The sequence below is a fragment of the Agelaius tricolor genome, unplaced genomic scaffold (assembly GCF_023055355.1).
Source record: "Agelaius tricolor isolate 1412-34295 unplaced genomic scaffold, bAgeTri1.0.p SCAF_3, whole genome shotgun sequence".
Classification (NCBI taxonomy): domain Eukaryota; kingdom Metazoa; phylum Chordata; class Aves; order Passeriformes; family Icteridae; genus Agelaius; species Agelaius tricolor.
Genome location: NW_027269263.1, coordinates 34930566 through 34944544, shown reverse-complemented (window position 1 = coordinate 34944544; position 13979 = coordinate 34930566). Strand labels below are relative to the sequence as shown.

The 13979-nt window shown below is 37.2% G+C and overlaps 1 protein-coding gene across 4 annotated transcripts in view; it reads left to right on the top strand.

Moving 5' to 3' along the window:
* The window catches only part of CNOT2 (CCR4-NOT transcription complex subunit 2), an 85900-nt gene extending 76479 nt beyond the window's left edge, over window positions 1-9421 (top strand). For all 4 annotated transcript variants that reach the window (XM_071423435.1, XM_071423432.1, XM_071423433.1 and 1 more), the window contains exons 13-15: window positions 702-802; window positions 1368-1512; window positions 8283-9421. In XM_071423435.1, the coding sequence (XP_071279536.1) occupies window positions 702-802; window positions 1368-1512; window positions 8283-8369 (333 nt within the window). In that variant the 3' untranslated portion in view covers window positions 8370-9421. The remainder of the gene's footprint in view (window positions 1-701; window positions 803-1367; window positions 1513-8282) is intronic.
* Window positions 9422-13979: the final 4558 nt, after the last annotated feature.

The window sequence follows — 13979 nt, the reverse complement described above, 5'->3', positions numbered from 1 at the left end:
TTGTGCATGTCCTCAATCTTTCTAGAAGCAGTGTTGAGTTAACAGGCTGATGTGACACATCGAGCCCCATTATATCTTACAAAAAGAGAATGGGCATGCAAAAGAATAGCTAAAAAGCACAATGTGTTTTTAAGAGTTTGCCCTTCATGTGAAGTTGAATTTTTTTGTGATAGAGTTCAAATGGCAAATTAAATTGAGGTATTTCTTCTTGAGATAAGATCAGAATTGTGTTCTCATTTAGCTGTTGCATTCCATATCTACATGTAAAGAGATTTTTGGAGATATATTTTCTTTCAACTGTTTGAAGGGATCATTGAAAAATAGCATAAGAAATTTTAGTAGTGTTACTTAATAGGGTGTGAAGGGAACAAATACATGCAGAAGTTGCGGTTTTGGGTTTTTTGAAATAAACTATTAGATGGGAATATACACTTAACAGGTAGAAAATTCTGTCTTGCTTGTTTGTTACATCTGTATTTTTCTATTGTATCCTTTAGCTTGGAAAGGCTAATTCAAAGTGAAGAAAAATTAATTGTTTTAATAATTATTACTCCTGTTGTATTAGAATATCATTTTCAACACACTTAGAATAGAAGGATGGAAGTTCCGGATGTGTTCTTATGTTATTTAAGTGGGGTAGTGTGTTTTAAAACATTTATCTATTGTGATTTTTCATCCTCATTTTCTTCAATCTTTTGCAGCTGGCTGCAATAAAACTTGGCCGATATGGAGAAGATCTCCTGTTTTATCTCTATTACATGAATGGAGGAGATGTATTACAGCTATTAGCAGCAGTAGAGCTGTACGTTCAAACTATTTTGTCAGTCTTATATGAGTTAAGCTATTGCAATAATGAAATGGCAGATGTTAAAAAAAAAAAACCAAAATAAAAACCAGAACACCCAAACAAGTTAGACATTGAAAGCAGGAAGCTTAGTCAATCTTGAACGGTAAAGCTTTTTTTAAAATACCTCCTCCAACCTTGGTGTCATTTTGTACAGAGTTTTTTTACATTTATATAGTGGAAATCAAAAGCCCATCTCATGTATTTTGCATTATGAAGCACTGTGGAAAAAATGGCAGGTGCCAGTCATTATTGAGTGTGTAACTTGCCTGTCATCAACCAAATCAGAACCAAGTAAATACTCATAAAAAAAGTTTACTGTTAGAACCTACCAGACTTGAAGTTTCTTGTGTATTTTAGTTTGAGGTATAAGAACTGTATGGAAGAGGTTAACCATGTCGGAGAAATTTGGTTTGGGATTTGAATGCATTGTACAGTAAATATTGAAACCTTTAAAGTTTATTAAGTCAGTTTCAGATAACTAACACTAAGAATTATTTTTCCTTTCTATCACAAATGAAAGATTTAACCGGGATTGGAGATACCACAAAGAAGAACGAGTATGGATCACCAGGGCACCTGGCATGGAGCCAACAATGAAAACCAATACGTACGAGAGGGGAACATATTACTTCTTTGACTGTCTTAACTGGAGGAAAGTAGCTAAGGTATCTCTTTTCCTTTGTGTAGATACTTTAAATACACTGTCAGCCGTGTATTTTTACAACAACAAGAGTAAAACACAAAAATCTTCACAAAAATCTGACTTTTTCTTCTCCTGTTATATAGGTTCATTACCTTAATTTCTGATTAAGGTAATGAGAGGAAAAAGATTGTCTAAAACACTGCCTTGCTTGTGGAAAATAAGGAGCTGTCTCTCTTATTTCCAGTTTTCTTTGGGAGGTAGAGGGACATAGGACTTCTTTTAGGAGTTTTGTTAAAATTGAAAGCTCTTCTCACAGCATAGAGTTGAATGAAAAGCATTATTTGGCATTTTAGAAATTGCACTTGCAAACATTTTATTTCTTTGTTTTAGAAAATTAAATAGGATGCTCCCACACCTCACTTAGGAATTTAAAATGGATGTTGGATGGGTGCAGGGAACACTTTTTTGGTTTTTGGGTACAATCTCTCCTTAACCATACTTAGGAATTCCATGCTCTGTTGTTTGAAAATCAGAGTCCTTTGAAATAAATAACTTCTTCTAAGGAGGAGGCATATTTCCATGATGCTTGTTTTCTATCCTGTAGACCAAGAGGCATTGAAAAATCAGAAAGCTATGGCCTTTTCCCTCCCCAACTGCCATAATCTGTTGGTCCCATTCTGTCCATTAATGCTGTCAATAATGTTCTATGTCAGACCATCTGTAGATACTGTATCGCATTCTTCTTTTCTCTAAAAAACAACAGATCAAATCAGATTAACTTTGAAGCCTTGAACTCAATAGATGTGCTTCCAGCATGTTGTAACTATATTTTGTGGTTCCACAGGCTTAGGTATTTCATAGAATAAGAAATCTTTTCACCTGCAGCCCAACTTATGAATTGTTTGCTGAAAAGGCATTTCATGTGGAGATTAGGGAATATTGCATGAAATAGTCACATGTCTGTTGATGTGTTTATAAACACCTGTTTTAAAGAGAATAAAGTTCAGTGTCCTCCTCTGTCTATACAGCCATTTGGCATCTAGACATGAACTAGATACATGATATTTTTATTTCCTCCCCTACTCCACCCAGTAATTTTGCATAGTTTGTGCAAAGTCCCCTCAGGAATTAACATTGCAGTTACCCTGAAGGTTACGGGAGGTTCTTTATCCAGTTGTATGTGTGACTTCTTACTTCTGCTGACTTTCTACTGCTGCAGGAAAACCCAGGAATCTGTAACTGACAGGTTTAATGGTGAGCCCTGCTGTTACAGTTTTTCCTAAGTGCAAGGTAATTCCAAAACTTCTAAACAAAAGTGCCATGCCTCAAAAAGAAAACACAAACAAAATGAAACTATTTGTTTCTACTTGAATTACTCATTTGGTATACTTCCTTAGGTTCCCCAAGATGCTGTTTAAAGCTATTTTATTATTGCCTAAGATCATCAGAGGGGAAGTAATTACCTTTAGAAAGGATAGTTTTCTTTCTGGAGTCAAATGAACATGTTCTGTTTATTTACAAACAACAAGCCTCATGTAGTTTCACATATCAATGGAATTGTGGTTTTAGTTTGTGTGGACACACAGCATTTCTTTTACTAGGAGGAAAAAGATAATGCCTATTGTAAAGGATAATAATAACCTCTTCAGTGTCTCCTTTTTCTGCCTGTGGTAAATGTATGCAGCTGCTGTTTGATGCTTAGCATTACTTTAAGACAGTATTGTCTCTGTTTGAAATCTTGAGTACTATTCTGAAACTCAGGATCCAGTGCTTGAGTGATGTACACTCCATCCTCCTGCTGGGCATTCCTGAGATATGGAGAGACAGGAGCGCTACTGTTCTCTGAATGGTTTTTCACAAGGTCTACATAGATTCTCTTCTTTTAAGTAATTCCCCAGCATTAGGAACCAATGGATAGCTAGTAAGGAGAGAGATTGGATTTTCTAAAGTTTTGTGCTTGTAGTGGTATTGCAACAATGAATGTGATTATTTTATTTATTCTCCCCTAATGTCCATAAGAAGCCATAATATCATTCCTTCTAGGCTTGTGTATTCCATAATGTAAAAAATTGAACTGGAATATTATTTTGAAATTTTTATTTAACTTTGAGCAGGCAAATTGACCATTGGTCAGAGGAAGCTAGAGAATAATTTTGGGGAAAACTGAGATTTTTGTTGCATAGAAAATGAGTTGCATACTAGAATTAATTCTGTGACATTTTCACCTTTGATAAACAAATAAGAACTTAGGTACATGTTGTATGATCTTAGCATTCCATGGTAATATTACCTGTGGTATTAATTTCTGTAGTGGACATTTCCTCTGAGGAAGACTAATACAGACTCACCCTAAGAAGAACAGCAATATTTGGTAACACCGTGTTGCTTTGCATGCAAAGAAAAGTTCAGCAAAGTAGTTTTTTTCCTAACAAATGCAGAAGTAATTAAAAATATTTCAGGATATTAGACCTATAAAGAGCTGGAAAAGAAAGAATTCTGATGAATTGCAATCTCTTATTATAACTGTTACCTTATTAGTGGATTCTGGGAATATCAGTTACTTAGAAGGCCACAATAATAATTGCTGCTGAACAGTTTCACTAGTCCTTTATTGAAGCTGGTGTACAGGAATACTTGCTCATAAATTACCGTCTCATATGTGCATATTCAATTTTTTCAAGGTGCTTTATAAATTTGGTTCTTGTTCTAGTGTAGTTGCTCAAATATAGGGCAGCACATACCCTAATATGCTGTGCTTTGCAGACATAGTGTATTTTGCATTATGGGCTTATGTATTTATTGTCCCTATTTTAAATTACACTGCAGTGTGAAATACTGCTGTACTGAAATACAGCAGTTTACTCTAGATAGCACAACTAAATCTTAAAACTTACATTTTTAAAAACATAAACCAGTTGTGATGTAGTAGATTTAGTGTTCTGGATTGGTTATAACAAAAGCAAAGAAGGCTGAATAACTTCTTTCAAGAAAAATCAAATAATATTTTTATCTTTTTTATTTAACTGTAGGCTCTACTTTTATATTCTTAATGGGTAATAGAAGCAAAGTAGCAGATACATGGTAGTAAAAAGAGAGAAAAATATAAATTATAGACTTCAAATTCATCTTAAATGCAAAATAAAAAGCAGGAAAATTCTGATTACACATGTTTATTATATGGTTTTTCATCCTAGAGCATGTGGAAAGTATGCTGAGGTTAAAGACACTGATTTTTTTTTTTTCACTGAGGTTTTGGCTATAGTTTGCTGCTGTTGAGGAGACATGAGAGAGGAGGGGAAGTAGCTCTGACACCAAAAGTGCTTTCTACAATGGCACGCTTACTGAAATCCTGACTTAAATTGTCTGAAGTAAGCTGCTTGAATTTTCTTCTTACTTTTCAGTAAGGAGAATTAATTTAGAGTACAGATTATAAAACCTTTTTACATTGATGATGTAGTTCTAAAACATGGAATTCTTCATGGGAGAGAAAATTAAATTTTTAAGTGTTTATTTGCTTGTCAGGGTTGCTGTCTAGACTAAATTATTCCCTATCCTGTCAAGATCAGTATTAATTGAAATAATAATTTCTATTATAATTACTAGAAAGTTAAATTTATTAGTCCAGTAAAGATGTGGCATAGTATTTTGGTTCAGCCCCTAAAGTGGGTCTTTGCATCTATCTTTAAGTCAGCATAAATGCTACTGACTTCCCAATTTAAGTTCCATTGGGAATTTTTAAGCTAGCCATGGGATTTCTACTCTGTTCTCATGGACTTCCACAATCCAGAATCTTTTGTCCTCAGGCCTATTCTGCTAACTTTTTTTGTTTAGTTTTACTCTATAACTGCTGTGGATCATCCTAAGCAATCCTCTCCTGCCTTAAGTATCCTTGCCTGTTAGTGTTTGTACATGTACAGACTGATGTAACTTTGCCATCAAAGCAAGTTTTCAGGATGACATGAGAGGTGATTATTTTCTTCGCATAGAACAATTTATTTAGTGTCACACATGCTGTAAGTTTTCACACACATTCAGTATTCATTATTCCTGGTTAATAAAGGGTATTTAAGTTTTAATTCTTACCTCCATGTGGAAAAGAAAGCAATTTAGCACATTTATCAATGGATGAGTGGGATTTTTTACTTTTTTTATATCTGTTTATGTTAAATAGTACCACTGCTGCTGTTGACATCCTAAACTATAGTGGCAAAAGCAAAAACATACAGTATACCTGTAAGTATTTTCCCCTATGTAATAAATAATTGGCTTTTAGTTTCCAGAAATCCTGGTCAGTGAATTCTTCTTTGGGTATTGTCAGGCAGAACTTCAGGTGTTCCTACATGCTACTGAATATTGAATTTGAGCTTTACTGACACTGGGATGCAAATCAAGGCTGTTTTAAGCCTGTTTATTTTAACAGTCAATGGCAGTTTGAAGTATGAACTCGCATTCTTCTCTAGAAAATTTGATAGGGAAAAATACTCCTTCTGAAGGAGAGACTTCCAGTTTGTAGGACACAAAGGATTGCTCAGAGCCCTGAGCATTTATTAAGACACCTTGTTAGCAGCTCCCACTGCCAGTAGAGGCTCACAAAAACTTTAAGTTTGGAAAACCCTTTTTTAAGATACAGTAAGTATCAGAAACCAGAGAGTATCAGTATCTTACTGGTTTAATTAGCAATTTGCCAAGGGTAATTTTGAAGGCATTTCAGAGCTTGTGGAAGCTCAGTTAACTGATTGAAGCTGACCATAGATGGATAGTATCTGCTGGCCCTTCCATGGTTATGTGAAAGAAAGAAACTTTGACAGCCATGAAAGGCAGAGAAAGCTTGAGTGGTATCTATTATAAAATGGCTGCAGAATTAGTGGAGATTATTGAATCATAGAATGATTTGGGTTGGAAGAAACATTAAAGACCATCTAGTTAAACCCCTGTACCATGGACAAGAACACCTTCCACTAGACCACATTGCTCAAAGCCCCATCCAGCCTGGTCTTGAACACTTCCAGGGATGGGGTAGCCACAGCTTCTCTGGGTAGCCTGTTCCACCCTCATAGTGAAGAATTTATTTCTAATACCCAATCTAAATGCTGCCCTTCTTCAGCTTAAAGCCACTTCCCTGTGTCCTGTGCCCTTGCAAAAAAATCCCTCTCCACCCTTCCTGTAGGCCGCCCGAGATCCACCCAGCCTAATCCAGCCTTTGACACCAAAGTACACGTATGGACTTGTACCTCTTCATCTTGCTTCTTACCCAAGGGGGAAGGTGCAGCATCTCTTCGGTCTCAGCATTGTGTATCTGCCCAAAAAGAGAGCATACACCAACTGGCATGCAGTTTTTATTAGGAATGCCAGAAGCAATTCACTTGAGTATATATGACCTAAAAAAGCCCAAACAAACAAACACACCACCTAAATAAATAAATAAAGAACCCCCAAAAACCAACCAACCAAAAAAAAAAAACCCAACCACAACAACAAAAAAAATCTTTGGTTGCAGTAGAGAGCTGGGAACTAGAAATGAAGCAGATGTGCAGCATTTCAGTACAGATGGCTGTAACTTCACATAGGTTTTGCTAGGGTTTTCCAGTTTTGGGGACAGTATTCTCAGGGGAGTGCACAATGGTTTGCATTTTCCACTACTTTGTTTCCTTACCATGCTGAATGTGCTTTCTATGCTAAATGGATCTTGTTTTGCCTTGAAAGAAGAGAGGTATAAGAGTTGGATTTCCTAGATATTATTTCTATTCTTGCATTAATTTAGTACAGATTTACATGTACTGAAGTATTATACTATTTAATCACTTTAAAGAGTGTTCTAAAATAATCTATTCATTGCTCATGTGTTTTCATCTCTGTGTGAAAATAGTGGGCTAAGTTTTCTTTGCAGATACAGATGTTGTTCTGCTGAGGTTCTCCACCAAGTTAGATAAAATAATTTACTGTGCATGTCCAAAGTTGTTGCTGTTGAATTATCAAGAAGTACCCCTACAAAACAGTTCTGAAACTTCTGCTTACCCTGTTTCTTGAATGACAATTAAATGGGATGAGACACAATTAAACTCCTGAAAGGGTCTGAAGAATATAATATTTCAGGTTTGGTGGGTATGGGGTGTAAATATGAGTATTAAATGTGGAGGAATATTTCAATAAATTTTGGCTTAAGTGGGTCTCAGTACTTTGTACCTGGACATTTTCACAGAATCATTTAGGTTAGAAGAGACCTCTAAGATCAAATCCAGCCTTTGACTGATCACCACCATGACAAACAGACCTTAGCACTAAGTCCAGTTGTTTCTGGAACGCCTCCCTCGTGCCCATCCTGAACCTCCCCTGCTGCTTCATGAAGCTATTTGGTCTGGAAGTATGACACAAAAATATTCCCAAACTTCAGTTCATCCAGAATAAGCCTCTGTACTCTGTCTCCTTGAAAGACAGCTTTTGTTTATAATTCAGCTCATGCTGTGACTGTGTATTTGTGTTTTGTGTATGTGCATACATAAAATTGTTTGAGATTATAACAGGGGTTCTGAGAGTCATGTAGCATTCAAAAGAGTAGGAGAGTCTGCATGTTGTGGGTGTAAAGGCTTAGGGTTGTTGTAATTTATACTTTTTTCCTCGTAAAATATGGAATTCAAGGTAGCAAAGTCATGTGGCTTTGCCTTAGGATAAGTTAGTACTTGATCTCCTCTGTATTTGTGCTTTTCAAGTATGGCTGGTAGACCAGGTGTTGACAGGTAAATTATACATTGTTTTATTTGTGTTTGTCTTTTTTTTTCTTTTTTTTAATTGTAGGAGTTCCACCTGGAATATGACAAATTAGAAGAAAGGCCTCATCTGCCATCAACCTTCAACTACAACCCTGCTCAGCAAGCCTTCTAAAGACTTCCCTTTTCTTGGGGTATGGCTGTCTCAGCACAATACTCAACATAACTGCAGAACTGATGTGGCTCAGGCATCCTGGTTTTAATTCCTTGAGGATCTGGCAATTGGCTCATGCGAAGGGTCACCATTTGAGGTCCTGCCTTACTAATTATGTGCTGCCCAACAACTAAATTTGTAATTGTTTTTCTTTAGTTTGAGCAGGGTCTGAATTTTTGTTTTTGTTTCCTTTTTTGCCAGCAGACAAGCTTGGGTCTGTAAAGACAAGCGAGTACACTGACAAAAGTTTACCACTTAGTTTTCCAAAATGTAAAAACAAAAAAAAAGAAAAAAGACAAAAAATTAGACAACAAAATTTGCATTGTTCATTGTAGCACTATTGGTAATAAAAAATGTTTGTGCATTTTTATGTGAAGATCCTTCTCGTATTTCATTTGGAAAGATGAGCAAGGTTTGCTTCCTTCATTTTACTTCCCCTTCTGTCTTTGAAAGGCAGTTTTCGCCAAGCTTAATGCAAGAATATCTGACTGTTTAGAAGAAAGATATTGCCACAGTCTCTGGTTAGTTTCCAGGGTTGTGTATTACTGAGCTTCATCTTTCCAGAATGAGCAAAACACTGTCCAGTCTTTGTTACGATTTTGTAATAAATGTGTACATTTTTTTTAAATTTTTGGACATCACATGAATAAAGGTATGTATGTACGAATGTGTATATATTATATATATGACATCTATTTTGGAAAATGTTTGCCCTGCTGTACCTCATTTTTAGGAGGTGTGCATGGATGCAATATATGAAAACGGGACATTCTGGAACTGCTGGTCAGGGGACTACTTTGTCGCCCTGTGCACTAAAGGGCCAGATTTTCAGCAGCCAAGGACATCCATACCCAAGTGAATGTGATGGGACTTAAAGAAGTGAACTGAGACAATTCACTCTGGCTGTTTGAACAGCAGCGTTTCATAGGAAGAGAAAAAAAAAGATCAATCTTGTATTTTCTGACCACATAAAGGCTTCTTCTCTTTGTAATAAAGTAGAAAAGCTCTCCTCACTGCAGTGTTGACTTTGATTTGAGATTGTGAAATTATTTCTTCAACAATGAAAAATGGAAAAAAATTGAAGTATTAAAACTATCGAGCTGTACAGTGGTTAAGACACTTGAAGAGTCTTTTTGCTGCTGACAAGTAAATTTATGAGAATTTTTAATATTCTTTTCCACAGTAAAGTTTTCACGGCTAAAAACTTTGGTTAACCTTGGTTTCAGATCCCCTCTTTATGATAGCAAATAATTTTTAGAAAGGTGGGTGGGTACCAAGTCAAATACTAGGAAGATGCTTCAAGAATTCATCACCTGGGAGAAGGTTGGGTTAGAGCTGATCACAGCTTAGTTCCATGTTGGTGTTTTCCCACTTAAAACAGAAATACATTTCATTTGGTGATTGCTATTACTTGAACTTTCAGATGCAAATAAACATGAATATAGACTGGTTCTAAAAACTGTAACTGTTCTGAGCGGAGTAAGAAAAACCTGAACTGTTGGGATGGTTTTCTTTTTCTAGATATGATTGCCACTTCTCATTGAGTTGCATCTGGTGATGCAGATCATTGAAAAATACCTGAAATTACCAAAGCAAGACATGTTAGTGAAACCTGGGATTTTTTTTTTTCCATTTTGACCCATTTTTCTATGTAGTGCAAAAGCAGCTTGTTTGCATGTATTGAATTATGCTTGGAAATTGGACCATTAGTGACCTTGCTGTGGTTCTGTATCAGGTGTATGGCGGATCTTAAATTCTGAACTTTTTTAATATCTATTTTAAGATGGTAAACATAAAGATATCATTCTGTTCATTATATTTTTTTTTCTATTATTAAAGCAAAGTTTTCCCAGCTTGAAAGAAGAGAATGGTTATAATCCATATAATTAACACAGCTGAAAAAGATCGTGGCTTGTTCTGTTTCTCAAACCAGAGCAGATTCAAACATATATTTGATTATCCAAATATAAATTTATAAATTTTCAGAATAATTTTTGAAAAGTATATTGTTCCTGCTACAATTAATGTTACATTTTTTTACTGTCAGAGGTTCACTATAACCTGGGGTTTTTGGGTGTTTTTATGTTTGGGTTTTTTTGGGGTTCTTTTTTTTGGTTGGTTGGTTGGTTTTGGTTTTGGGGGTTTTTTTTCTTTTTTGTAAGGTTTCCTGAAGTGACATTTCCTTCTTCAAATCTAATGTCATTATTTCTTATGTTTATGGAAATCAGCATATGGTACAGGGCGCAAGATCAACTACATTAAAATACTAAATACCTATGACACTTCTAAATCAATTTAGCTGAAATTTGGAACCTAAGCTCTCCCAAAAAATACTTGATGATACAGTTGTTTTCAACTGCCCAGTGTTTCAGAAATCTGGAATGCTGATTTTGGGAAACTTCTCACCGGTGAGCACAGAACTGGTGCTTTGTTCCTTCCAGTGGAAGAACAGTCTGGCTCTCATTTATCAGTTAAATGAGCACGTATGGAGACTTTAAAATCGGTGACATAATTTCATATTACACTGTGGGTTGAAGCAAGAGAAACAGATATAAACAGAAAACAAGGTGTAAGATTGAAGCAATTTCTTAATTGATACCATATTAATTTTAAAAATTGAAAAAAGAACATACTGCTTTTTTTACTGAAAGGAAGAAAACCTCAAACCTCATTTACATACTCACATGGCAAATGGGTGACTGAATCACCCTGCAGATTTTCAGACTGACAGTTAAGGTCTGAGGCTTATTTAATATGTTTTTACATTCCACTAACACTATAAATAGGAATATACTAGAAGCCTGTTTTGAAATTTGAGGAGGGTGTTTTTCCCCATAGCTAGTTTTGTACAACAATGTGCAAGGTAAGTTCTGGGTAGAAAACCCAGTGTTCTTGGAAGAAGTAGAAGTATTCCTATTTCTGGCCTGTCCAACATGCTTTCATAATCCTTGTTGCATATTGCTTAGAAATCTTCATTGAATAGTTACCTCCACTTTCTCTGCAAATCCACTACCTTCAACTTCCAGGGTTTAACATAAGTTTCACTGATTTGATTACAACTGGGATTGCAGAAGATACTTTGTATTTCAACAGTTGTTACTCAAACCACCCTGCTTGTGGAAAAATCATGAAGGAAAGGGATAAAGATGCTCCACTGGGGTGTTTAGAAATGAACAAACAAAAATCACCCTGCACTCAGTCTCCTCCACCTTAGTGGTCTGGTCCCACAAATACGTAAGCACATGAGAACCGTCATGGGCTTAATCTAATTGAAGACCCACGTAATTCAGGGAAGCCTGCAAATACTCACATGGGTAAAAATATTTTTGACGTGACTGTGACCTTCAGTGAAGTGTCAGCTGCACCTGTGTCAGGATTCACAGCTGACCACACCACTTCCTCGTGGCTCTGTAGCATTTCTGCAGTGCAGAGATGTATGATTGTATCACTTGGCTGCATGGCAGGACTGAAATCCTCTCTGACCCCCAGCCAGTACTACTTGTACTGGTCTGGTTCCATTTTACAGTTTCCATGACAAAAGGGAGAATGTACCCAAATAAGAATTTGTCTGTTGTAGTCAGATGCAAGATTTTTGCAGTCTTGACAGACTCTTTCTGTTGACCATGAAGAGACCAGAAAGAGTCTTTGGGATGACCTAGGCAGTGCTGGGAAAGAGAGGTCTGTAGGGCTATCATCTTGGTCCTGAGTGGCTCCTAGGTGGCCATGGCTATGGAAGAAGGCTGTCTATCTTCTAAATTATACTGTTTAAAGTTTCTAGTCACTTAAAAGTGACAAACCCCCCCCCCCCCCCCCCCCCCCCCACAAGTTCCTGGTAACTTTCAATTGAAAATACTTCCATGGCTGGACATTGAATGAAACAAAAAGGAAAAACTGGTTGCTATCTGTCACGCTCAAGAAAAGCCTCTAAATGCACAGCTGCCATCCTAAGCATGGGATAGCTAAGTGCTTTTGGTTTAAGATCCTAAATATAACAATTGCTATTCAAGCCAATTTCAGAGTGTGCTTAGTTTTCAAGTACCTTTTCATTGTGTCCCTCAAAATTTGCCACTGACCAAAATTAATGCTAGTAGAAGTTGAATTCTGATAATGCAGAGTGAACTAAGAAGTTAATCTGGATTGATGGCGGATGTGGCTGATGCTTTTATTTTCATATATAGCATGTGAATTAAGTTTTTGTTTCTCTGTGATAAGCATGCATGCTCTCGTTTCCATAAATCTGAAAGCTTCCAGTACATTAAAAAGATCTGAGGAAATGCAGCTGGATAACCTATTTTTGAAATTTTGGCTTTAATAGTTTCAGTAGCTTTCCTACTTAAAACCACTTCAGTGCTAGAGGTAAACTTTATATTTTTGAAAATAATGTTAAAGCATTACATTCATAACATTGAACAATAGTCATGACTGTTACTGATTCAGCTCACTTCTGGATTAGCAGTCGTGAACCAAGTTTGTGTATTTTTTTTTCTAGGCTTCAGTTTCTCTTTTGCATTTCATATTGTCTTATTGGTACTAATGAGCTAATATATGTAGGTATAGGTCAAGTTTTTTCCCCGATGAAACTACCAAAATAATTTTCTGTAAAATCACCTTTTGAACTCCCTGTGGTTTAGCAAACAATCCAGTGAAGCAGCCATTTGTCATGATTGGGCCATGCTGCATCAGCTGTAAACAGTCCTGATGAGGAGCCAAAGGAAGGCAGGTGTCCCAGAGCTGCTCTGGTGCAGGCATTGATGAACCTCTGTGGAAACCCTTCAGTGCTCTCGAAACTCATTCTCAACTAAAGGGTGGCTTTGGTTGTTCCAGAGATCTCTCTTCCCTTGGAAGGCCAGTTTACTTCTGGTGGGCATCACAGTATTGGTTTTATAAGGGCACTCTGTTGTTTTATATAAACATTTGCTTTTGGAAAAGGCAGTTCCTTTCCTGGAAGAGTCAGCATCCACAGACAGCACTGGGCTTGTGCAAGGAAACAGGAACAGGGTGCTGTGAGCCCGGTCCCCATGAGCGGCCTGGGCGGGTGTGGTGGCAGAGCTGCCCTGTGCCTGCCCAGCCTCCAGCTGCCTCACCAAGGCAAAGGTGTTCTCAGCACTGCCCGTACCCACTGCAGGCAGCTGGCCACAGGTAAGGCTGTCCCTTGGCTGTGGGGCAAGGAGGGGCCCAAAAGAGCAGGATCTGTTCTCCTGCTGTTGAGATTTTCAAACAGACATTGAACTTCGTATGCCGGCTTTCTCAGCCCTGGTGGCTCCTGGTGCAGCCAGGGTCCTGGAGCCAGCATCCCCACTCCTGCCCTCAGCAGGTGACAGCAGAGCTAAAATCTTCACAGCAGGCCCCCTTCACTCTGCTGCAATGATCAGGCATTCATGATCATTTTTCACTTCCAAGTGATCCAAATAGACTTTGAGTCTTGACTGAGTCATTTGTGCAGAAAAGTTCAAAATCTATGAGATCACCTGGTGAATGCTAAGGCCATTCCCAGTTAAAATATAACTTCAGCCTCTCCCCAGCTGTGGAGGATGTAGGGATTGGATGCACACAGGAGGACTAACTCGAGGG